Raw genomic sequence first — 27,301 nt, forward strand, 5'->3', positions numbered from 1 at the left:
TGTCCTGTTTACTGAAGTTTTCCATAACTTAGAGCTGTATAAAAGTTACTTCAAACAGAGATGCACAATGAACCATTGGTAAGAGTAATCTATGCTGTATTCCTGAAGTTGACTTGGATTTACTGTGCACTATTGAGGTAAAAAGTGCTTATATTCCTATTTAATTTCCAGAAAAAAATTACCATATTGCCAGTAACAATCCTTTAACAGAGAAATGCAGCCTGAATGCCTACAGTTACATATTAAATATTGTTAGACAGGAATATTTTTCTAAAGTATCAATCACTTAGAAAAGTGCGACACAATAATTACATGGGAGCTGTTTTCCAGGTCCCTTGGGAGATGGATTCTAAATATTTTTGACCATCCAGCAACTAAGACAATTTGTTAAAATATGACTGTAGGAACTACCTATATTTCTGTGAGAATTTAAGCAGTGTTGTGTATTTAACAGAAATGAAGTACTGGGTTTGCATCTGCTCATGTACCACAGAGTGACGAAGTGATCTCGGAAACAAAGACTAAAATGATTTTGTGATGTTCCTGTTTTGCCTTCCACATGCATTGCCCGTGCCAAATCCAGGAAACCCAGCCTGCATTTGCTGAATCAAATCATACTTCAGTGGCAGTAAGAATTGATGTTGTTAGTCATAGTTTCAGGCCTGATATTTTTTCAGAATCCACTCTTCGGATTGTATTATCTGGGTGTTTTTCATTACATTCTTTATTTGTGGCTTGATTCTGGCAGTTATCGTGATCCACTTTTGCATCTCATGTTTAGCTTTTTAATATGCCCAGCACTTGATGGACAGTGCAGGCAAATGAAGAACTTCTGATGATATCTTGCTATAATAAAAATAGCCAAAACAGAACCCTCCCTTAAGAGAGGAATAGATTAATTCCTCTGCCTTTTGGATGTGAAGATCACCAAAGGTGAAGTGTGCAGAAGGGGTAACTTAGAGAGACCTTTGCCTCAGTGCTTTGTACTTTTTAGTCATAGAATCATGCAATAGTTTGGGTTGGAAGGTCCTTAAAGATCATCTACTACCAAACATCCTGCCATGGGCAGGGACAGCTTCCCTTCCAAGAAGGTAGTCTTGGAATGTTAGAAGCTTATCCTCAGGTGTCATTTTTTGCTGAGTCTTGATAGGCCTATTTGAATTCATCTTCCCTCAGTAAACTTCACAGTCTCTAGATTATTCCTTGAGCTTGTAATTGCCACCTATCTTCACTCAGTTTCTTTTAGGGTCAAGATTCTCTTAAATTAATGGTAATTATAGAAAATCCCTTCTGGTCTGGGGAGACTTCAAAGCTCTTTCTTCTTGACCTTTGTTACTGGTGTTTTCCTTTTGGCAACAGTTATAGAATATGTTTCCCTCTTTAGAAGTAGAAATAGATAAAAGAATAATAGTAATACTGTGTTTTTGTGAAATGCCCTTCCCAGACCCCCTCTTAGTTTGTAATTGCCTTTCCTCATGAATGATTTTCAAAACTGTTGCTCTCTCTTCTCTTTTCCTTAAGTGCAAAGTCATCTGAAGAGCAATATATTTTAATTCTTCCCTAATTATTTTTCTATTTCATACGATTCAGGAAATTAAAGCTGTTTTGTCAGCACAGTATATTAGATCTACTATAACCACATTTCATGTGATGTGAGCTGGTCTAAATTCCCTTTTATATTAGATTAGTGATTCTAATTTAACATATAAGTATTTAGTATGCATTATAGAGTACTATATTTAATTTAATTAGCTTTTATGGCTTACTGTACATTTAATAAAGCAATTATTTAACCATTTGCTACCAATGAATTGTACTGTGATATTAAAATTAATACTGTCTGTAATTCATGAAGATACTCTAAGCAAGATGGAAGTATCCTTTTAAAAAGAAATCCAGGGCCACATTCAGGTCCTAATACTGTGCTTATTTTGTCCTTCCTTCCTGAGTTTTGTAAGGAGAATTCAGAAAGTTACTTGTAAAATCAATGAATTTCTAAGTGTGGTACAGTTCACTTCAGGAGATGCTTTCATGTATAATATTTTGGTTCCCTTTTTTATGGGTTGGTATTAATAAATGACTATAAATAGTATATTCATCAGCATTTGGTGCAGTCTTGTTGCTTTTCCAGCAAGTCTTGAGCACACCAGGAGCTTTTACACACAAGAGTGGAGGTGGGTGATGAACCTCTGCAGAACCACAATAAGGTCAGATGGTTGCAACTGCCAAATGCATGTCTTGTGCATCCCTCACAAAAGCATTCAGATGTTGATTGATGATTTGTAAAACATCTGGCCATCATCAATAGGCTTAGACTTCTGTTTTCAGTAGCATAAATCGTATGGCTTATATGTCATTAATATACAGAGTAGGTGCCACTGAAACAAATACACAGTGCTCTGCAGTTTCTGCAGAAATAATGCCTGTAAAAATTGTTACAGTGAAAATTATGTTGTTTTTTGTCCTTCTTTTCCTTTGCTACAGTATGGCTATCCAAGTTGACAAGTTCAGTTTTGAGAGCTTCCCAGAATCCCCTACTGATGGGACACAGTTGGCGAATGCGAAGCAGCTGGAAGAAGAAAGACAACAAGCAAAAGGGCTGGAGATTAACAGCAAGCTGGATATTTGCTGGAAAATTATATCCTTTCATAAATACTTGCTTTAAAAATATATAAATAGATGCCCTATGACACATTTTATTTTATAATTCAACTCATTCCATAGCAGTGTTGCTGAAAAGAAAAATAATTAGAACTATGAAGCTTATCATAATTATAGACTGCTTAAGGTTAATTGTGCTGTATATTATTTAGGCGATACTTGGGTCATCCTGTAATGGCTTTTTCTGAGTCATTGAACCTGTCATAAATACTGTGTGTTTTTCCCAACTTTTAGGGAACCGAGGAAGTATAGTTAGGATTGAGGAGTAGTAGATTTATAGGGTCAGATTTTTCTGTTCTCCCACACACCAAGTAACTGAATCATGAAGAAACACATGAAGCTGGATTTAGAGAGTTTGCATATATTTAATTGAATTTGAGTAAATCAGAACATATTAGAATAATTTATTTCCAAGTCCTCTTTACAGATTTAGTAATATATCTAATCTTGTGTAACCTTTTAGGGCTTAGGCAGGACCTGTGAGATGAGTTAGTCATTCTAAATGCACTAAAATATTGCCTTATGATTATTAATAAGAAATTGAATTTGGTTTAGAGTTAAAATAAACCAAGGGTGTTGCCATAAATTTCATGATTTCTATAAAAATTCTTGTGCTTGGCTTTTCAAAAATACACTTTCTCATGATTTTCTTCAGGGAAACATTCTGTACAGCCAACAGCCCCCCAGGTCATGTGATGATACTCAGCACCTTCTGGGGGATTTATATTTTTCACTCAGATCATACTCAAATTCACATGATAGTGGGTGGCAGGAGATGAGAGAAGAGTGGCAATCAAATCATGCTTTATTTGTTTATAATTTTAATTATACTTTTATCTAGTGATCTGAAATGATGTTTCATTACCAACTATTATGAGGAAAAACATCTTTACTGTGTGTGTGACTGAGCACTGAAACAAGTTTCCCAGAGAGGCTGTGGAGTCTCCTTCCCAGGAGATGTTCAAGGGCTGTCTGGGCACAATCCTGACTAACGTGCTCTGGGGACCCTCCCTGAGCAGGGGAGTTGGACCAGATGACATCCAGTGGTCCCTTCCAACCTTAACTATCCTGTGATTATTAAGTTACCTGCACAGGATTTGTCTAAGGCAAGGTCTGAGGCATAAATAAGAGTCCTAGTACCTGATTCATTCCAGATTCCCTAAGCAAGATTTCAGAGAGAGTTCCATTTATGCAAAAATGTCAATATTTAACCAGAACTCACTTAGAAAATGTCTGTGTTATGGAAAGATATAAATATACCATGGTAACATAGATGAATTCTTACGCTGGAATTGAGTGCATAGTTGTAATCATTTTGTCAAGGTGTAAAAATACATCCTCACTCATTTCTGTTGCTGGGCAACACTGTTTACATCCATCCTGTGTTATGTATTTAAGCCCAGTTTTGATCCCAAAACTGCTGTGGCTGACATGTAAGTCAGTACCTCAATAAACCAACAGAACAATGCATAGATTTTGTGTGCTAAATGAGTGCAAGCATTAGTTTCTGTGTTTTTAATACTTACGATGATCGTTCTCTCTGTTCCAGAAACTAAAACTATTCTAATTAATGAAAGGCGAGAAATTTTAGATGTGCTTAAAAACCTCGAAGAAATATGTACATTCTGTTCCATGTTGCCTGTCCTGGCTAGGGTCAGTCTTTCTCATAGAATCATAGAATTGTTAATGTTGGAAAAGACCTCTATGATCATCAAGTCCAAACTTTGACCTAATACTGCCATGTCAACTAAACCACAGCGCTGAGTGCCACGTTGAGTCATTTCTTGAACACCTCCAGGGTTGATGACTCCACCACCTCACTGGGCTGCCCCTTCCAATGCTTGACCACCTTTCAATGAAGAAATTTCTCCTGATGTTCAGCTTGAACCTCCCCTGGCTTCATCCTTTTTATTTCTTACAGCGACATTGAGATGTGCACCAAAAAAATTCTCTCACTTCTACTAAGTTTAAGAAACTTGTTTTCTGAGACATTTTTCTCCCACCAGAGTAATTTGACACTGGCCAGAGGAGTTTATTTCAGACATAGTGATGCACAGACAGGCAGAGAAATGGATGGATAGTTTAACTGCATAAGCTTTTTCCTTCAGTGGTTGGCCTAAGTGCAGCTAAGAGAGGAAAAGTATTTGGAAAAATACAAAGGGATACAAAGGGATAGAGTTGCTTATATTTCCTACTGGAAAAGGTATTTTTGCAAAAGTCCTTTGAATAGTAAGACCAAGTGATCTCTTTTTTATTCCATCATCTTTGAACTATTTTGAACCCAGGTAACTTTTCTCTGCAAACCATGTGCGTGACCACATGATGTATGTTTGAGAGAACACAGTTCAGATGGTTTGTTGTAAGTAATCTTAAGTTGTTTACAAGAGAAAGGCTGTTTTTTTTTAGCTTGCAGTTCCTTAAATTCTTGCTTTATTAGTTGATACCACATGAAACCATCACATAAACAACGGGTTCAAATTTGAAGTGCGTGGATTACGTAGACTGCAGTGAGAAGTTCAGTTATAAGGAATTCCTGTGTGGACGAAAAATAGCTCACAAGGAAGAGGATTTCAGCGCCAGAAGAATTTTCCAGCATGGAAAATCCATTTTCCATGACTTTATCCATTGAAATATTAAGAGTTTCAATTGATGAGATTTTTCAATACTTCATTTATGAAAGTATCGCAGAACTTGATCGATTTTCGTGTACTTTTGGAGGGCTAAAGGCAGAAGGTAAAGACAACACAGCATATCATTCAATTCAACCTTTGTACGTTTTTTACAGAATGAAAATTATTAGGAAGATAACCTTTCCTATGAGAACCCTTACTGCCATGTTCTTTCAATGTAGAAAAAATCTGAAATAATGTAATTTAGAGTATCTTTGAGCATACAGTTGTATTGAGATCACTTAAGAGTATGCTGTCTTGTTTTTTAGCATTGTGGGGTGGCATCTGGTATCAGTTTAACAACTGGGGTTTGCTTTAGCACAGAATTGGAATAGACAGAGCACATGTACTATTAAGGTGACTAATTATGCTTTTCTTATTTTCTGAATATTTTTCAGGAAAATTTTTATTTTCTTCAGGGACCTTCTGTGCACTCCAACTCATGGATCAAGGCGTCTGTACTAAGTGGCCTTTGAAGTTTCTAGAATGCTGTTTCCCTTGTTGAGTTCTCCAAGATTTTCATCTTTTTATTGTTACTTTATACCTGAATTCTTCAGAGTCTTGCATTAAGAAATATCATGTTCCCCATGTGGAAGATGATGGGCAGAGTAAACTTCTCTTTGTGGACTTTACACGCTCTGTGTTTAGACCCACCATAGATTGTTACTCTTCAGAGTATTTAATTGATTTGTGCAGTTTACATTTTGACTTAAGAAATGGAAACATGTTCATAATTATTTCAGAGAATTAAGTCACATGCAGGTGATCTAAACAAAGATTAGAGTAAACAGGAGTAAACAAAGATTTATCAATGTTCAGATGGTGGAACAGATTCTTCATAGGAAGAACAGAAAGGTGTTGCTAGAAATAGCATCAAGAAGTTATTTATGCTTGTTTTATGTCTGTTTTAGTTTGTCATAACTCTTGCTGCTGCTTGATGAACTGCAAGGAACTTGGTATCTTGCAGGATGGACCTCAAAGTCTGTAGAGCAGGGCAAGAAGGGGAAACATGGGAAGGTGATTACTTAAAATCACTGAATCCACCCCGAGGTGTGAATGAGGGCTCATGTCAGATGCTTACAGCTGAGCTTGCAAAAGCATGAGGAGGAGAAATGGGAGTGCACAGGGAATCATTAGAACAGGAGGGATGGGCCAGTTGAAAGCTTTTGCTTCAAGGACAGTCATCCAGCAGAGTGAGGTGATGTGCATTTGTTACTGACCACTCAAACAAGAAGCAGTGCTGGATGAACTGGAAGAAGTCTTCCAGTTGCAGGTTAGATTACTTCTGGAGTACTTTAAGGACATTTTTAGTGTACCGGTGCTGGATGGCTTGATTTGGTATGTGCTGTGTGGGATCTGCTGCTTGAAAATAAGGAAGATCCAATTGGAGAGGTGAAGTTTGATGGCAGCCTTGGCTGCAGTTGTCCTGAGATGATGGAGTTCGATATCCCGAGGGAAGTGAGGAAGGCAAGTAGCAGGATAATGATCCTGGACTTTATTAGAGGAGACCTTGGCAAACTGCAGGGCAGAATTGCATAGGAGGCTGCCCTTGGTCCCGGGAGAGCTGATGGGCCTCAAGGAGCAACCTCAAAGCCTGAGAGTTACAGAAGTCAACAAAGTTCATCTGACTCTTCAAGCAAGGCCTTTCCTGAGATGACTGTAGCAAACTGCAGCCAGGGAAATTCCAATAAGATACCAGGAAAATTCCTTTCCACAATGAGGGTGCTCAAATACTGGAGCACGTTGTCCAAAAGTGCTGTAAAATTGCTGTCTTGGAAGATGTTGAAAAACTCTGAACAAGGCCTTGAACAACCTGATGCAATTTCAGTATTTTCCATACTTTGAGCACAGGGTTGGACAGTGACTCTGGAATTGCCTTTCAATATAAATTATTCTGTGATTTGTGCAGCCAGGCAGAGGGCTGGGTCAGTGAATGACTGTTGAAAACTAAACTCCTTTTCCTTCCCCTATCTCCTGCTCTCTACAGGTTCTGTTGCAGCCAAGAAATTTTCTAATGTACTGTGAGGGAATTGCTATTTCAGTGAAATGAGACTATAACATTTTGGGATCATTTTCTTGAAAATATTCTAAACCTGGCTCTAACAGCCTTTAAAAAAATGAGACTTCCAGTGCCACCTTGAATATCATGCTCCATTTTTAACTTTTCTAATCGGTAGACTTTTTTTTTTTCTCACTTCAGCCTTAATATCTGTGATGTATAGGGAGCCTGTCCTATTTGCAATGTTTCTTTACATTTTTAAAATTGTATTGTGTACCCCCTCCTCAGTTTTTTTCTTTTCTATATTTAAACCTAATTGCCTAAAATTTCTTTCAAAACACATTTTCTTGCAGTCATATTGCTGATGATGTTCTGCAGTACAGCTCTATTTTTCTCAATATGTGAGGTCCAAATGTGGAAGCGATACTACAGGTGAGGTTTCTCACAGAATAAAAACTTTCCAGGTTTCAGATATGTTTGCTCTGAGAACTGTTCTTTAATACTTTTGCAACTGTCTCATGTCTGATTGATTTTTTTTATTGCACATAGTTCAACATAACTGACTGAATTCCCAAATATCAGTTTATAGATTGTTGGTTCTTTCTGGGGTGATACTTGGGACTTTTCTTCATTGAATTTCATCTAAATAATCTTCATAAGTTCCACTCATTTGTTAGCTTTTGGAACACTGACATCTTTTCCAAATACATAAAAATTATGAATGTTTTTGTGTTTCATCATCTAAGTAGCCAGTCAGGGTTTTGAAATTAGTATCTCTCAGATAGAACCTTGAGCCATCTCATTTACTTGACAGCAAATCACTGATTTGCTGTTATTGAAATTCATTTTTCTGTGTCTGTTCCTCTTTTGATGACTTCATCTTGATCATAATTATGAATTATTGGTTATGAGAATATTATGTGTTGTGGAACTTTTGTACATCAGTGAAGGTTTCCTTACATTTCCATGCAGCTTCTTAGCAACACCAGTTGTTTGCAGAAAAGTAACTATCATTTAAGACCCTACATAACTGTATATAATTAGTTTTAATAATAAAGTACCACAATGATAATCAAACAGAAAGCTTAAAATATTAGGGCTACTGCTGTAAATAAATTGTGATCATTAATCATGTAAATTTATTTTTCATTAGTGTAATTCCTTTTTATGAACATTTGCTAATTTTTTTATCATTATGTGCATTCTTCCACCTGGATTTATTTGCAAAGGACATATATATTGAAAATAAATTTTTTTAAGATGCAAAATATGGAACGCTGTAGGGAGAAAAAACATGAGTAGCTTCCAGATATAAACCATTTTTTAAAATGTGTTGTCTTTTTAAGCAGGAGGTTTTAGATAACATGCTGTGTTCTAATTGTGAATACCCAGCTACACATTAGACAATCCAGAGAATATAAAAGACCAAAGTTTTCCATGGGGAAATAACTAGTTCATTTGACTGTTGTTTAGGTTTTTGGTATGAAACAGTTTATATCATATTCAGTCTGTTGCTACAGAACCATGAAGCAAGGGTGTTGACTGTGAAAAATTAGGTTTTCAATTTTATTTCTTTTTAAAACAGCATCTGGTGATTGTGTGTTCTCTGGCTCTGAGGCCTATTTGACTGTTAAATATGAACAATTGCACTGAAAACTGGAAGTCAACTGTTTCAGTCCTAGCTGATGCATGTGTTGTTAATAACAAAGATTTGACAGTAGGAAATGAGGCCAGGGTCAACAATCTGACTCCTACAGAAGGACAGGTTTGTGATCACAGTGAGATTTCAGCAAAATGTGTGGAGGTTTAGTTAAGTAAAGAGATCCTGCAAGGTCAAACTTAGGCTTGGCAGCCTGTGCTTCTGTTTATCTGTACAGTCTTTTTCATTGAATTTTAAATCCTGGATCTTACACTTGTGTCTTTTATCAGCTTTGACTTTGAGCTAAGAATGAAAGGGTATATTGGCAACCCCTGTTCCAACTGCTTTGCTTTCATTGACTTCTACAGAGTTATCTTAGAAAATGCACAAACTCTTGAGTTAAGCTTTTGTCTCTTGTTCCTTTGACATTTTCTTACTGCACATTTTGGTTGCTTTTCATCTCCAAGGTAATGAATTTGTTGCAATGTTCAGTTTTGTGTTTCTCGTATAATGAGCAATTTTATGTAATTGTCTGATAATATAGTCAGGAGACGAAGATCAGTGGTATAGAATTCCAGATCCCCCTGTAGGTCCATGTGAACACATAATTTGTTTTAACAAGTCAGCTTCTTTGATTGCATCTCAACCTTGCCTTTCTCTCCTTTGCCACCAAATTCCCTTATGCTGTTTCATTCAGTGATCTCATTAGACAAATGCAGTTTATTTCCTGAATATGTGTGTGGTCTAACCAACCTTACAGAATCACAGAGCCACAGAATGCTCAGGTTGGAAGGGACCTCAGTGGGTCATCTGGTCCAGCCTCTCTGCTCAGGCAGGGTCATCCCAGAGCACATGGCACAGGATTGTGTCTGGACAGTTCTGGAATATCTCCAGTGAGGGAGGCTCCACACCCTCTCTGGGCAATGTGTTCCAGTGCTGGGTCACTGCACAGGAAGGAAGTTCTTCTCATGTTCAGAAGCTTCCTGATTATCAGTTTCTGCCTGTGGCTTCTTTTCCCATTGCTGGACACCTTCGAGCAGAACCTGGTCCATCCTCTGCCTCCTCCCTGCAGACCCTGACAGACATGGGGGAGGTCCCCTCTCAGTGTCTCTTCTCGAGGCCAAACAGCCCCAGTTCCCTCGGCCTTTTCTCATCAGAGAGATGCTCCAGTCCCTTCATCATCTTCGTAGCCTTCACTGGAGCTGCTCCAGGAGCTCCATGTCTCTTTGGTGCTGAGGAGCCCAGAACTGACACAGCACTCCAGATGTGGCCTCATCTCCTCTGGTTTTACCTTCCAGAGTGAATGTTCTACATGTGAATGCCTGGATCTGCTTTGATAGCACTTACCAGTGATAAAGTATGGAGAATCACCTATTTTATAGTAATTCTATAGTGGTATCTGAGACATAAAGCTTTCCACGGAGCTTTAAGGAGTAAAAATCAGTAATATTCCAGGCCCCACTGTGAGTCAGTTGTAAGTAAATTACAGTGAAGTTAGTTTAATGTTACAGTTACTGGCAGCCACTGTTTTAAAGCGTCTTTTAAATACTGCCTTTTTATTAGTGTTTTCTCTAACTTATGTTCCTTACATTAAAGATGTGATAACAGAATTGTTTATCTACTGTTTCTGTGAAGTAATCCAAATTATGTATTCTCTGTCCTCTAGTTTGTTTTATGGAAATTACTCAGTTGTGTTTGTGTTCTGAGTCTTATTTTTCAGCAGCAATGTTCTTCTAAGGTGATATTCTGCTGTCTTCGGTTTTCCATATAGATGCTTTTCTTTAATGGTGTTTACAGCTTTTTAGACTCTTAGGAGTTTATGAATTCTTTATTTGTGGTCTTTTTAGGGAAAAAAAGAAGTGCTATTTATGACACTTTTCAGGGCATAATGAGAATATTTTGAAAAATAATGGCAAGAATCTTGTACAGTGTATTGATTTTCCTCTTCTGTCATCTCCTTGAGCTCTTGAGTCTCAATCACTAATGGATAGATCTATTTTTGTTCTGAGGTTTCAAGACTTTTCTTTTAAATCTTATGTAGAGCCTGCGAAATAATGTCCTGTGATAGAAATTAGTTATCTACTTGTTAATTTTCTTTTAAATGACATAGATGAGTACATACTCTAGCAGTCAGATGATGTTCCTCTCTTTCCAGAGTTTTGCAGAAAAATGGCTGGTCATATTTAGAAGCTGTTTTTAAAAGCTCAGATATTCTTTCATGTTTTGCTGTATTTTTGATGAACATGGTTCCAGGCTTTTGGAGTCGTTGATGTAAATCTTGATGAATCTTACTGGGAGCTTGTCCTTTAATTGTGGTGGGACTCCACCTATGGGTGTTTCATTTGAAGACTGTGAAGTTGGAAAAGGAGTGTTTTCAAGGCTCCAAGGAGAACCTGCCTCTCCCTTGAATATCCTTCTGTGTGATGCTCCCATTTTGTGCAATCATGAGCTGAGCTGTGAAGATGATGCAGGTTTTGCCAATGTAAGTACAGTTCTGGTGTAAGAACACAGACTAGAAGCTTATGTGCATCCATGAAGGAGCCATCCTTGCTCCACCTCCACTTCTTCCTCTCACCCTCACCAGGAGAGGGGCTTCTCATGGTACAAAATCACACCAAAGCCAGGGAGTGCAGCCTTGGCTGAATACGAGATGGTGCTGGCATCTGCATCAAAGTACTTCAAAGCCCTTTGAGTTCAGTGCCTTCCTGAATCCAGCGAATTAGAACCAAGAAATCCAGTGCTCTTCCTGTTACAAATGCATATTGCTGTGATTGGCACATCACATGAAATTACTATTAATTGGTTTAAATGGATAATCCTGTCTGTGTTACATTGGATATTGCCTGTGCTTTTATTTTAGTGTTTGTTGTGTAACCTGTTTTGAAGCCTTTTTGAAAGAGATTCTTCTTTTCCCAACATTTTATTTCAGTGCTCCACTGTCCTTAGAGGAACAACAATTTTCTAATTTTTTCTCATTTCAGTCTGAACTTGTTTCTGAGCTCATGCAGGGTAGAAAGGAAAGCTTTCAGGTTATGTGCCTGTGTGGTCCTGGTATGTTTGCCCTCAGTAATGACACTGTCACTGCATTGTCCAACATCCCTGTACCGCCACAGAACTGGCACCAAGCCAGCATTAAATGCTTTCCTAGCAGACATTTGTTCTGTTTTGTGTTGCCCTATTCAATTTTAACCTTTTTGTTTTCAGATTGTTCCTAATTTATCATCTTGAATTCTCATCCTACACCACAAACTTACAGGTTTTGCATTTTTACGGCTTCCAGACTCTTTTACCCTTGTGTTTTATTATGGTTCAGGTGTATTTTACCTTTGCTTTAACACTGCTCCGTGGACTTAAATACCTATATTCTGGAGTTATCAACTGCTGTAATTTTTATTGTTGGTCAGTTCATGGGTTAGTTAACCATATGCAACATTAACCTTTAAAGAATCTCTTGCTTGCAGTTTTGGTTTCCAGTAGTAAAAGTTGTACATATTACATGCCCCTTTTCTTTCTGAAACAAAATTTTCCTTAATTCCAATTTACCCTTCCTTGAAGCGTGAAGGGGAAGCAAGTGTGGAAGGAGTTCTTAATCAGTTGGTCCTGGAGCATCTACAGTTGGCTCCTCTCCAGTGGGGTGAGTAGTGTCAAAATCAATTGATGATCTTTTTAGAGGATGTACTGGCTTGTAATTTTTAGCAGCACGAGAATGATAATGTTTTCATTTGCTGACAATCTGTGATACAGGAGAATTTGATAGGAATTTTACTTTTCTTTAGATATTTTACTTAGCTGAAGATAAACGTAGAATTGGTATCTATTTTATTTTAAGTGCCGCTGTTCAATGATAGTAAATATGAAACCTGACCGTGCACTTTTTCCTGTAATTTGCAGTCTTGGTTGTCATGTACGAGAGGTGGCTGATACGTAAATTTTGCATTTGCCTGGCAGTGTGCTTAAAATCTGTGTGGTTTTAAAACAATCTCTCTACATTTTTTTTAGTGAAATGGTAATGTACTTCGTGTTATGCATTTTATTATGATCTAGACATTTGCATTACTAACTTTTTAGGTACAGAAAAAGTTGTTACTCTGGGTTGTGTGGAAGAACTATTTATCCTAATTTTGTATTTAGAATGATGTTCCGACAATGAAAAATTGAATTTATTTAACTTGGAAGAATCATAATGATGTGACTACTCTCTGAGGTTCTCAGTATGGCTTGTTAAGAGGCTTTGGAACGTGGAATGTTTCATCCCCAACAATTCTATGTCAGTTACAAGTTTCAGAGAAAGTCCTCAGGTCATCAGAAATTGTTTCCAAAGCTTTTGCTTTTAAAGCAAATTTAACTCTATGCTCCATATTTTAATACTTTGATGACCTAGAAAGGATCAATTTTAAGGAACAGTGATCCATCACTTTTGTCTGTGTTACTACTATAACTAAAACAACCCCAAACTCCAGTATTTGTGTGCCCCTTGAAGTGCCTGGGTTTTTTTCAACCATGGGGACCATCCTCAACTCATATGTTAAAACCTGTGAGCGCTTTGTTTATAGAGGAGAAGATTAAAAATTGTTTAAAGTTGTTTGCTGTAAGTATGTTGATCTTTAACCATAATCAGCTGTCTCTGAAATCACACTTATCTGGCCTCAGTTCTTCAGAGGATTCAAGGATTTGGTAGCATTCGCTTGTATCACCTACTGGATTTGGCCATGATTGCCCTGGTCCTCAGCAGTAAAGCAGTGGTTTGTGACAGGTGTGCGTTGAGAGCTCAGAGAGGTCAGTTCTTAGGTCTGCAGAGTGACATCAACCATGGACATGTTTGTACCCTGGGCTCTGTGTCTGAAAACTTTCCTTTGGCGATTCCGAATGGGACATCGCCTTAGGGATGAAAACCGTGTTTTTCTTCTTTCCCTATATACTTGGTTTTCTTCTTTTCGTTTTACGCCAAATTCCACTGTTTTCTTAGTAAAAGAGGCTTTTTGAATCATAGGATTGTACCTGACACTCCTGCCTGAATGGTGACATTCTTTGACGAACTAGCCAACAAACATGAACATAGCACTGCTTTCCAATAAAACCTGATTGCCTGTGGAGCTCGTTATTTCTTAGGCTGTTGATTAATTCTGTTAAAGAGTCCCGAGTGCTTCAGTTTTCATCCGAAACTCTGCCTCATAACTGCAAAATCTTTGGAAGCACAGTCTCTTGACTGATGGTGTCATACGTGTTGATTTCCTACATTAAATGAAGCAGGGAAAGGGATGTCCTGTGGGTTATCAAATACTTGGTTTGCCACAACTTATATATCATGTTTCCTTATGGACAGTTCAGTGTTGCAGAAGTTTACTTAACTTTTTAGTCTAATTTTTCTCGATCTTAAGTTGCTATTGAACATTATTTTGTATAACATACAAAGTATGTAGAAGCTGTAGCTCACTGCGGTGATAATTGAAAAGGATGTTTCGATTAAGTGCCTGATTTTACTTGAAAACAAAAGCAAAAATTGAAAATTAAAGGCGATGGAGAAATTTTAGCTTCTTAAAATTAAGCATAATTTTGAATATTCAGCAGTTCAACCTTTGCTAGTGTTGTAGCCCTACCTGTAGTCCTCCTGGGGAAAGCTACTACTATACCTCCAGACTCTGTGCCATGGCAATATGGCAATGTATGATTTTGGTTTTATTAATGTGTGGGATGGAGAAGGAATTAAAAGATTGTTATTATTAGTCTGGTAGGTGGGAGTAATAAGGAGTTGTTGGAATGTCTGGACAATCAAGGTTATGTGTGTACACACGTATTTAGACAATGTGACATAACTGTGTTTTGGAGTTTAAATTCTCTTTTGGTGCCGGAATAAGTTTCCTTTTCAACTCTTACAGGCATAGAAAAATATTATGAGTTTCGAATGATCTACAACGTAATGTGACTGTTGTTTTCTCTTTGTTTTTTTCCCTTGATATTTTGAAGTGATTGACCTTTAACTGCCTTGTAAGAATAAGCTCTTTTCTGGGTAGTGATCTGAGTACCACTAATGAGATCAGTGTATGCAAGTGATCTTATTCTTTGACTGTTAATATTTCTACTTCAAGAGAACTATTCTATAAAAGTATTATATGAATACATAGAATTATATATAAATATATAAAATAATATATAAAATTAGTAAGGGAACAGTCTACAGATTTTCTTTTGTCATCCTACCTTGTCCAATATTTTGGGCAGCTGTCACTGATAAGATACTTTAAAAATACTGTAATACTGTAGTATCAACCAGATTTTTTTTTTTTAGCCATCACACTGTTTGTAGACACAACCTGGCTTTGCTTTGAGTTTTATTTTTATGTTAACAATAACTTGTATTTTAGTGTGAACTCTTTACTACTAGCCATCATTGTGGTATAGTCTTTGCATATATTGGCTAAAAATTTGGCTTAGTTTTATGCCGTAAAAATTTTTCCATGATTATTCAAGGATTTTACCATATTGATGGCTACACTGAAGGGTTTACTTTGTTATAAGTGCTCACAGTGAAGCATAAATGAATATTTAACATGGTTTTGATTAAAAAAATGACTGGCTCTTATTCAAATTTGTAGAAACTGGACTTCAAAATTCCTTTTAAATTTGGCATATTTAATTCATATAATAGTTAATATTACATCTCTAAAACTACAAAGGCATATTGAAATAATTTTTCATGTAAATTTGACAATCCTGTCCTTTTTTCATTAAATGCAAGGCAAGGAGTAGAAATAAAAGTTGGTGACATTGAAATTTTACTCTGAGGGTAAGAAGTTACCTCTGAAAGTTGTCAGATACAGGGGAAAAAAGTGACTTGTACTGAACAATTTTGTTGTGATTTCATATAATTAAATGACTGGAGAAGGGAAAAGTATTTAAGACATGAGGAATCAAAACCTAGGAAATATATCAAAGGCTAGAGTGAGAGTTCCTAATGTGTTGTTAAAATTGAATTTAAGATTTAAGACATCTCTGTAAAATGAAGTTGTCTGTTAGGCAGGTTAGTAAATCACATGTAATTGAAAAACATAATCCTGCTGAACACCACCAAGTTCAATGTTCTCTAAAATTTATGACATATTTTCTCTTTACTGCTGGGCAACAAACCAAATGCAGGCGCAGATGTGGTTTTAAGGTGAATATATTAATATGATCAAATCAAGGAAACACAGCCTGCAAAGTTTAACGAGGAGAACCAAGACTCTTCAGAGGCCTGTGCCGTGCGAGCTCCGTGGCTTGATTTGAAAAGGATCAGATGGAGGTGTTTGTAGTTGCTGCCTTTGCAATGTTTTTTCAATCTTTATTTGATTTATGTCCCTAAGTTTTGCAAGGAAGCAGAATTCTGGGAGCGAACACTTATCAGTTTGATGGTGCTCTTCTGCTTTTCACAGCAAAATTATCACAGGTACAAAATCAATGAACAAAACTTTATAGGCTGAGCTTGAAATAAGACTGTTGATTGAACCTGGAACAGGCCAGACTTGGGATATTCCTACATTCAGATGAGAAGTTCCTCTGAAGCGAGAGGTTCCTGACACTTTGAATGCTGAAAGCAAATTTCACAAGAGAAACTTATTGTAAATTCCCCTCCATAAAGCAAAACAAACATTACTTCCTTCACTGCCTGCAACCACAAGGCATAGACATGTTTTCCTGATGATCCTCATATGAAGAGTGAAGATTTATTAGAGAAATTTGGTTTAGGAATTTAGAACTGTAGACACAGAAAAGTGCTGGAGGTTTTAATATATCAAGCAAATGCTTTTCTTTCTCTATAGAAACTGAGTAACTGAAAATCAATGATTATACATGAACTCTAGTATTACTAACAATAATGTTCCAAGAAACTTGCATTTGTCAAGCTTCACCATGGAAGAAGTCCAGAAACAGCTTTTTGCTTTCATTCATTCTTTTATTTCATTCACTCATTTCATTAATTCTTCCCTTCTTTCTTCATAAAAAATATGAATTTCAAGACGGTTTATAATGTTTAAATAAATCATGGATGCCTTTTGACAATGCAGCGTGTTTTATTTCCTGGTATGTGATTACAGGGAGAACTAAAATCACTGCTGCTGAATTCTGCTCAGATCATAAATAAGTGATGGTCAGTAGCCAAAGTCTTGATTATTTACTTATGGGTAGAGGATGCTACACATCTTATTGTGGGTTCACAGTAAAGGGTGTGTCCACCTACATCATGTTGGCATATTGTACTTAGAACTAAAAACCTCAAAAGTGATGGTGGTTTTAAATTGTCCCTCAAAGGTAGCTGGAATCAACAGGAGAGGCGAATGTCAAAGTACTTTCAAGTGTTTTTATGAACATATGGTTCTTGACAGCTTGTTTGGAAGTTCAGTCCATTTAAGTTTCACAAAACGTCTTATGGAAGCATAACTTTAAAAATAAGTTTTCTTAATAATTTATTGCATGTTTTGGAGAGCACCAAATCAGAATCAATTTTCACAGGTTACTGATCTTAAAAGTGATTACCAAACTACACACCCATTGTATTTTGCATTTTCCAACCTGACCTTAGACCACGATTTCTGTGATTAACCCTTACAGATTGCAGCAGCATCCTGAATACAGAGGAAAATAAGTTAAAACAGCTTTCAATGAGTAGGAGAAGAAAATATACACCTCCAAGCCTGTGTTTTGGATGCCAGCTTGACACCCTGATAGCTTGTTTTCCCCATGGACTTAGTTAACATGAGCCAGATCTCTGCACTCATGAACATTTCCTTTAGTCAGGGCAGTCCTACAGTATTACTGTTCTCTCATTCCTGAAATTCCAAGGCTGTCTGGGATGTTTATGCAAAGACTAGTTTTAATGGGGAACTGTAAGGAAGTAGTTTTACTTTCTCTTTTAATAAACAGACCCTTCCTAGGCCCTAGAGAGGACCATTTACATTATACAGATACAAGCTTGGAGATACAAAGAGATCAGCAGGGTATATAAAGGTCTGCCCTTGAGAAAAATTATGAGTTTTATTGTGTTCATTCATCAAGCTAAAATATTCTTTAATTATTTCTATTTTAGAATTATAGTAGTCTGGCCATTATCATAGTTAGAAAGATGGTACCAGGAGTGTTAGCCAGAAAATCTCAAGAGTAAGCTGTCTGTGAGATAGAAAATCACAATATGATTCATAGGAAGACTGAAACTGAGAAACAATCTGGTGGTAGATGGATTTTACAAGGTAAACGACCTTTCTCATCCATTTAGAAGAATCCTCAGGTTTTTCATTTTTATTTTTAAGATCCAAGAGAGGTGGGAACACTTTCATATCTTAACAGCTTGTGTGCAGGCTGTTTTGGAGGATATTTTGGCAATGTCAAACAAGCAACATGCTTCAGTTCCTGGGAAGTGTTGAAGGACTGGGGTAGTACATAGAAAAAATGGAGTAATTTGATGAAACTGGGGCATCTGGCACACGGATAATGGTCTTGCATGTCAAAATACACTATTTTGTGATATGTTTGGAGTCTGGTGTTGTTTCTAGTTCCTACCGAAGCCTTGGTTACTCAAAACTGAAAAGAAAAAAAACTTGTAGGGAAAAGGTTTTAGACATAACAGGATCAGTGGCGATTTCAAAGAAAAGATGCTAAGAATAAAGAGAGCCCCCTAAAGTGACAATGAATTAACAAAACCTCTTACGTGAGGACAGACAGCTTGAGAGAGGTTGGGTGGAGGACAGTGGTTACTTCATATCAGATTTCTGAAAGAACTGGCAGCTGAAGCTGCAGGTCCAGCACTTCTAAGGAAGCAGTGAGAAGAGGCAGGAGGGAAAAGGAGGTAATGAATGCTCGTGGAGAAGTCTGAGTATTGGTCTAGGACTCACCAGTTTTAATCATTACTGATTTTTGCTTTAAAAATAGATAGACAAAAGGAAAGGAGATCGGAGGAGGAGGAATAAACTGCTAAAATATTCTGGTGGCTAAAAGATTACCAACAGCATCTCTCTAAAAGGAGATGAAGCTACTACACAGAATGGTTTGGGTTGGAAGGGATCTTCAAAGATCATCTAGTCCAAAGCCCTGCCTGGGCAGGGACATCTAAGACTCTAGATTATGTTGCTCAAAGCCCTGTCCAGTCTGACCTAGAACAATTCCAAACACAAGACATCCACAGATTTTCTGGACGACCTGTTCAACTGTCTCACCACTCTCATTGTAAAGAGTTTTTTTCCTTAAGTCCAATCTAAACCTACCATCTTTAGTTTGAAACCCTTGCCCCTCATCCTGTCACTGCAGGTCTTGGTCACAGAATATCCCTCTGTATTTCTTATAATCTTGCAAGAATCTTCAAAAGTAAAGTACCATAAATGAAATGGATGAAATATAGTCCAGGAAAAAAGGTTATTTGTTCTGAGAGTGGTAACAAAGAAATCTACTGCAAGTTCAGATCTGCTGTCTGAAGTGATTGGAGATTATTTAAGTGTCTCTGAGCTACCAGAGTAATTCAGCAATGGTTTATGATGTTTGTCCAAGCTCTACTGAAACCTCCCATGGGGAACTTCCTACAGAAGACCTCAAATCAAACCAGAATAGGAAAATGTAAAGTTTGGGAGGTGATCAAGGAATGAAGACTTATTGCCAGGTTTATGCTGTAGAGGTACTGCACTGAATAAAGCTCGATCAGTTCTCCAAAGCTGAGTAAATCTGGCAGGTGAGTTCAGTGTTCGCTACTTAGGACACCTCCAGTTTTGCTTGCTTTGAGTTTCAGTATCTCTGAGCTGTTATTCTTTAATTAGCCAAATCAAGAGTTGACTGATCTCCAGGAATCCATCAGAGGACCGAGATCTAAAGGAGAGGAGAAAAACTGCTGAAGTGGGGCTTTATTTTCAATATTTCATTTACAAAACCATTGTATTTTTAAGGGGGAAAAAAAGAGCAGCTGTGAATAGTTTACTTCTTTACAAGAATATTGCTTATGACATTTCAGCGAAGCCATAACAGGTGATTGAGGAACACCATAATGATGATAAATTGTTATGCAGTTATTCAAGGTACTTAATTTTCTAGGCATTGTTAGAAGTAAATTGATTAATTGAACATCCAAATTAAAAAATGAAAAGCAACCGGAATAATTATGACAATGAGTTCAAAAAGAGCTGTGTAAAGATGATTGTAAAGAAGATTGAAAAGACAAAAAAACTGTCTTGTAAAGTAGTTGGTGAAAAACTATCAGTGAACCTGCAAAGAAATAAATTTCTATTACTTTGGTGGATATAGAAGATACCACTTGAATAAAAATTCAGAAAAAATATGCTTCAGCTTGTGGACAATTAAAAAAATGGAAAAGAGATCAGAAGATGTATATATTAACAAGAGAGGCAAGAAAAATGCTTTGATCAGGCAAGATTTTAATTGCCCAGCAATTAAATGAATTGTACAGTTAAGTGTGTAGAGAATGAGAAATGGAAAATATGCTAATTGTGGTGGAGGAATATTTGGAACAGCCTGTGTAGCACAGGCTTAAAGTGTGATTGGTTTGGGGCAGGAAACAAGAAGGGAGTCCAGAATGCACCCACTGGGCTTTCTTTCTCTGGGTTCTGACATTTGTGAGCTTTTGTTTTATTTCACATGAAAAAATAACACGTGCTTGGAACTGGAGGCCATGGATGCCGTAAATGAGGCAGTCGTTTCACTGGCTGTGTTGTACTCGGGATCAGATTCTTTTTTACTGATGAACTGTGTCATTTCACTGGACCATGATGTCTTCTCTGTAGAAGTGCACTTGCTCTCTCCTGTAGTTTAAAGTTTGTACTTGATTAAGATAAACTGAATGTTTCTGCTTTAGTTTTGTATTTTACTTAAAGCAAAATTTTCCAAGTATTCGCACGTGTTCTTCCCCCACCCCGTGTATTTTGACTCATTGGTTAAGGCCAGTGTGACCTACCATCAGTAGAAGTTCTCAGGCAAACAGATGTTTTGAGGGGAGGGAAGTAGGTTTCATTTTCACTGTTTGTTCTGAAGTAGTCTTTTATTTCATCAAGGAAGCAGAAGTGAATTAACAACTGCAAAGAACATAAATCCAGCTCAATAAGCCTTGTAATTCTGAAATTAATAGTTTCCAACTGTCAAAACCTTGACAGTACAAGCAGAGACCAGAACAGACAGATTTGTATGAAGAAACACACGCTTTGACTGAAGTGCTCTTCTTTCATGTTCTCTCATTTTTTCCTTTTTAGTCTCTCTCTCTCGAATTTGACAGCTAATTGTCTATTTTTTAGCATAAGAGATTTTTTCCCTCCATTCTGTGATTTTTCTTAACCTGTCCCATCTCCTCATTGACCTTTCAGTAAAACAATATCAGAACTAGATTTTACTTTTTTTTTTTTTTTAAATTTATTTTCTATCCCAGACCTTTGGATTAAGCAATCATAAAATTTAATTTAATTTGGTCGATTTGAATCATTAATTGATTTTGTTTTACAAGGGAAGCCGGTCAAACAAAACCTTTCCTGAGCTGTGATTCTGTGTACTTATTCAGACTGTATACTCAATAGGGAGCTTAGACTTTTTATTTAATGTCTGTTTCCTTACTAAGCAGAAATTCAGACTCACTTCAGTAACATTTCTGATTACCTATGGATACATTAGAAGAAGTTTCAGAAGGAGAAGGGCTATTTTTTTTTCCATCTTAGGATATAAAGGAGGAGCTGAGCAAATGTATTCTCTAGGATGGATTTGTACAAAAGGACTTTCATCAAGTGATACTCAAGTTGGTTTTTATTACTCAGTACATTTTTTATGGTATCATATGAAGTTGTGGCTCAATAATATCAAACACCTACAGAGCTGTTACAGAATTTCTATATCAAGGCCAGACACATGAGATGAAATAAGGGAGAATCTTAATTAAAAATGGTAGTAGAATATAGAAAGGGTAAAATGTCTCGGCAGTATCTGGAATTACACAGAGAAATAATTGGTTGCCTCATGTGAAACTTCGGGAAAGAAAAGAAGGCAGCAGCAGCAATCCTCAATAATTAAAAGCAGTGTTGAAGGATAATTACATTTCTGTAGTTTGATAAAGAGTCAACTGTCAGTTTTCTGAGTGAAAGATGGGGTTAGGTTGTTCAAGTTAAAGGAAAAACCCAGATATTAGAAGTGTTGGAGACCATAAATCAGAAACTTCAGAGCAGCAGCAGGTGCCACGAGCCTCAAATGGTTCTGATTGGAAGCCTTCCAACAGTGCTCCCAGCTGTGGGAGCATTTAGCAAATTTGTTTTAGCAGGACATGAAGTCTCAGGTTGGTTTGATGCTGCACACAAACTCCAGACTGCAGCTGGAGCACTGCTGAGCAGGGAGATCAGCAGCTCAGATCTGTCAGGGCTTCTTGTCTTGGGCTTTGCCCTACTCAGAACTCAGACTGGTAGACAGTAAAACATGGCTTTGCACATTAGATCACTTGAATTCAGAAAATGAAAAATTAGGTGAGAAACATAATCTAAGTTTTGAGATGGGGATGAAAATAAGATCAGTGAACAGTTATCAGTTGTAGTGAACATCCTGAGCTTTGCCTGTTAAAGAGTCAAAATGACCTCTTCTGCTTTCCTAGTGACTATAATTTTGTATAACTTACTGGGTCAACCAGTGGATTTCTGAACATCTGTTCCTATCGAAGGTATTAATCAGCAATGTGCTCACCATTCACTAATTACGAAGTATTTTTGTTAAACATTTCAGCTGTATTTGAAGGAAATTATTTGTTGTTCACGGGTGCTTGGTAGATAGTGCTTTGTATTGTCTGAATATTGCTTTAAATTAATCTCATCACATGAAATGTACATCTTTATGTTATTTAATTCAGAAGTTGACTGCAGGAGGTGTCTCAATATGATTTTGTTTGGAGAACCTTTTGTAAACTTATTGAGCTCGGTCTGAGATCCTTGCTGCGAATAGGAATTTCAAGATTAAATTTATTTGTGACTCATTTCCAGCCCTTTTGTTCTCATGTCAATATTGTTCTTTAGTTTAAATAGCTTTTCTCAGTCTCTGATGTTTGCCTTTTATCACTCTTGCTCTTTCTTTTGTGCATCTCCAGACAGCAGTCAGGAATAACTCTCCCAGTCTCTTTGATAGCACAAGGTTTTTTTTATTTCTCACCCCACAATTATCTCAGTAGCCTTTGTCTGTGTCTGGTGTAAAGTGTGTTTTTTGTTTTCTTAGATCTGGTTGACAAGCTTAGATCCTCAGTAGCATTGTTCCTGACACGGGTCCTTAATGATCTCTGCCTTAAAGTGAGTCTGTGCTTTCATTTCCACAGACTCTCTGTTGTCCTTTATTAACCACCAAAGTTATAGTGAATATTTAGTATTTCACAGAACATGATGTAAGCTATCGAAACCAGCGTTGCCTCCTCACAAACACGAGTTTGAAACAGGCAATGATGGAGTAAATCCAGCTCGTTAAACCTTCTGGCTCATATCAAAGTTTATGTATTAAGACCAATGCGAGTAATACAGTGTTCAGCAAGTTGCTGCCATCTCTCTAATGTATCTCTCATAGGATCTTAAATGTCTAAGGTGGATAATAATGTAGTCACTTTAGGTAAATGCAAAACAATTAAACCACTAAAACTTTTAGAAGTTAATTTTTATTAAATTGCACGTTTCACGTTCTCAGCACCGTGACCAATAGTGTGATAAAGCAGTGTGAGGCCTTACTGGCTGGAAATGCAGCAGTTGTTTGGAACCCCAGACATAGAGATGAATTTCAAGTTTAGGTTAATTTTTATTACACAATAATCACATTTTTGGGAAGGTTGTAGCGCAATTCATGCAGTCCTTCGGGATCAATAGTACTCAGAAATCCCTGCACAACCAGTACATACTCCACAAAGGTAAAAAACATGCTGGAATGACACAAATCAAGGAATGAAAATGCAGCAGTACAGGATTGTTGGCTTGTGAGGAATTGTTTTGGCTTTCTAGCTGTCACAGTACATGGTTTTGTACAGAGGGTCTGTTGAGAAAGCTGTGCATGATTCAGACAAGTAAAAATGAGCAGAGGGGACAAGACTGTGACATGCAGTGACACATGTCTGATAGGGGAGGCAGCTTGTCACAGAGGTTGGTGATGATAATCTTGAAGCTGTTCTTCAGAAGGCATGGTGGCAGACAATGAAATTTTTCAGAGAGTAAAAAAACCCCAGCAACTTGATCATCAGGCAGAATTAACCTGCACACGTTCCCTCCTATTCTTGTAACAAAATGTTTCTTAAGCAATGTATTGGGCGAGATTATGAACAGCTCTTTACATCATCATTCTGAATCCTTCTTGTTCTCCTTTAAAGTGTCTTTTGCATTCCCTTAGTGCTGGAAACTTGGTAACAATCCAGTTGTTTTACCTAATTTATGTAAAATACCACAGATGGCATTTACCTCTGTCATTCATCTGGAGTTTCAGACTGTGGAGCTGTTTGTTTGCCACAGAGTGCCATGACAATCAGCAAACCTTTAGTCAAATTAAGTTGGATGGTTTGATGATATGAACTCAGCAGAAAATTGTTACATGTCTAAATGTAAAGATTTAAAGGGACCAAAAAATTGCAGAAAACCAGAGATGTTATTTAGCCCAGGAACTACATTTTATTCACATTTTATTGTCTGTAATTACTAAAATGTTGCTCCCTTGGACTTTGGAAGCAGGTTGTCTGTGCCTTCAGTTATCTCATATTATAGTTTACTTTTCTAATTATAAACTCTCTCTATTCTGTATGGGTAGTGGACATTTCTCAGTTACACAGATACCAAATGTGACCCTTGAATGTTCAGTTATTTTCTTCATTCATGGAAGATCATGCTAAGAACATGCATATTCCTATATGCCAGTATATTTTGGATACCATTGGGTAATACCATACACAAACTTGCAGTAATGAAGTCTTTGAACTACCTTTGGGAAGGAGCTTTAAACTGAAATACTGTGATGATGACTCCTGTGCCTTTCCTGGCATGCTAAAATCTAGAGAGGAGGCTGCAGGAAGGGGTTTTTCTGAGATAGCACTGACAAAACAGGAGATGGAAGTGCAGGTTCAGATATTTCCAGTGCTAAAGTAGAATTGCCCTGAGCATTTCACTAGAAATTAAGTTTGAGTACACGGTATCTGGCAATTAATAGCACAGTATCTTTATAAGCAGTGATTTGTGATTAGTCTTTAACTATCATTACTTCATATTCTGATGGCAAACTGAATTTAATGAAGTTTGCAAACACTGGAAAAAACACAAGTAAATATTTTACTCAGTAAAATATGACTCGTATGTAATAATGTCTGGGAGAAAAGTCACTGGAGATTCTTTCTGTTTTGAAACAGGGATTAAAGTGAATCCAAGTTATCTTGCTATTCATTAAGTAGCTCACTCCTGCTCCATCATAAATAATAAATGATATGATGGGAAGACTCATCATTGTTAGTGAAATTTGAATATCAGCAAGTAAGTTAGTAGATACAAATAAAAATGAGCCATAGTCAGCATAAAATGTCTTTAAAACTTTTGAAAGCTGTATGGTGAAAATCAGGGTTGGATACCTTCTGCTTCCTAAAAATGTGGAAGTTACTGAGCTCTACCTGGAGAAATGTTTCCTAATTTTCCCAGCTGACTCCATAAAACCCCAGCTGAGATCCCTACCCCATTTTTGGTGTTGAACATCTTAGAACTTATGGGGGCAATTCTGGGAAGATACAAGGATGGTACTGTCAGTAGAAATACATCTTTCTTTCTCCTCTCTTCCTATCCTCTCCTTTTCAATCTTGTCTGGAGGTCTCTTACTGAAGCCAAATGATGTTTGTGATTTGGAAGATGTGTGGATTAAAATATTGTAGGCTCTGCTGGATGCCTGAAAGCACCAATGACACCAGGAAATTTATACTTTACTCTGCTAATTGTTGGAAAATACAAGCCCTTGATTGGTATGCAATTAGAAGTGTAACATTCTGTTAAACATATCACACAGCATATGGCATGTTAGTAGCAAATCCTCTAATTTAAAATGAAAAAACAGTATGCAGTTCTCCTATTACAAATTTTTGAAGGCAATCAAAATTTGCCATTTGTCTAAATGTCGGGAGGGGGAAGCCATCCTTCATTATTTTGGTAATCTAAATTTGGTTTATGTTTGATAAAATTTCTATTCTCTAACAATGAACAAATATAAAAGAGGAAAACCTAGAATACAGGTAAATGTGCCATTAGTCCAACTAATCAATAATATCTCTTTTATTTAAAAAAAAAAATAAAAATTGAATAACATTACCACATCTGATTTGATTCAAACAAGTTAATAGTGCTGAAGCAAAAACGTATTTGCAGAACCTCGGGGGAAAAAAATCAAAGTCCCATGGGTGGAATTCATTGATGGGCAATGGGATTGTTCACTGGTTTGTCAATTGAAAATATAGAATGGCTCCATAGACAGATGTTCCTTTCTTTAAGAACCTCAATGCTTTGAAGGCTTGATGCACCCTTTCGATGTTTATTCTCTGATCACCTTCTATTTGGTGGCGTGTTTTGGGATAACGTGTTCACATATCTATGAAGGTGCTGCAAGAAGTTCCCTCCTGTTGGAAGCCGAAGTCTTGCTCGCGTGGGCCCAGGGCTGAGTGGTACTTAGAATACGTACTGTCAGCCCATTTATGAGGCTGATTGTTACTTGGCATGGTTGGTTCATGGAAAGGTGGCCTGGTAGTCCAGGCTAAAGTAGGAGCTTGTAAACTGCTTCTGAGGATGGAAAAGTTTGGATGTGCTGGGTTACTGCGTGTCTTCCAATCCGATTAGTCTTGGAGGGGATTGCATTTCCTTGATTGATTGCACACACACCACCAATTGTATCAGAGAAGTTTAAAAATCTCTGAGTGCTGAGACACAGTTTTGTTGACAGAGTATTCGACAAGCTTGTATTTCTAATATTTGTAGATGGCCAATTTATCTCACATTTGGCAAGTAGTGTTTATCTTTTCCCTTGAAGTTTCTGACTTCCTAGTCAGTCTTTCACTGGTGCCATGTTAAGATAACTCATCAGTTTAAAAATGTGCCTTAGTTCTGCTTTAATTACATCTTGTCTCCGATCCTTTTCCCATGGCATGGTGTTTGTGAGACATCAGTCCAATGGTGTATTTGCCAGTGTTTCTCAAAGTAACTTCCTAAGGCTGGATTTATTGTTTATCCTGAAGTGGTAAGTGGGATTCCCATTCTACTGATCTTGTTGTCCATGACTTTGTCCCCCTCTTACCTCAGTCCCCAAATGTGGCTCGTTTGCAGCACAGCCAAGCGTTACAGAGCCACAGCCCAGCCCTGGCAG

The 27,301-nt window shown here is 37.2% G+C and overlaps 1 protein-coding gene across 10 annotated transcripts in view; it reads left to right on the forward strand.

Annotated features, from left to right (window-relative positions):
- Nucleotides 1–27,301, forward strand: part of TRAPPC9 (trafficking protein particle complex 9) — a 469,416-nt gene that overhangs the window by 212,306 nt on the left and 229,809 nt on the right. For all 10 annotated transcript variants that reach the window (XM_032687378.1, XM_032687405.1, XM_032687433.1 and 7 more), the window contains 2 exons: nt 2,485–2,638; nt 12,512–12,602. In XM_032687378.1, coding sequence (XP_032543269.1) covers nt 2,485–2,638; nt 12,512–12,602 — 245 coding nt within the window. The remainder of the gene's footprint in view (nt 1–2,484; nt 2,639–12,511; nt 12,603–27,301) is intronic.

This window comes from Chiroxiphia lanceolata, chromosome 1 (genome assembly GCF_009829145.1).
Source record: "Chiroxiphia lanceolata isolate bChiLan1 chromosome 1, bChiLan1.pri, whole genome shotgun sequence".
NCBI lineage: Eukaryota > Metazoa > Chordata > Aves > Passeriformes > Pipridae > Chiroxiphia > Chiroxiphia lanceolata.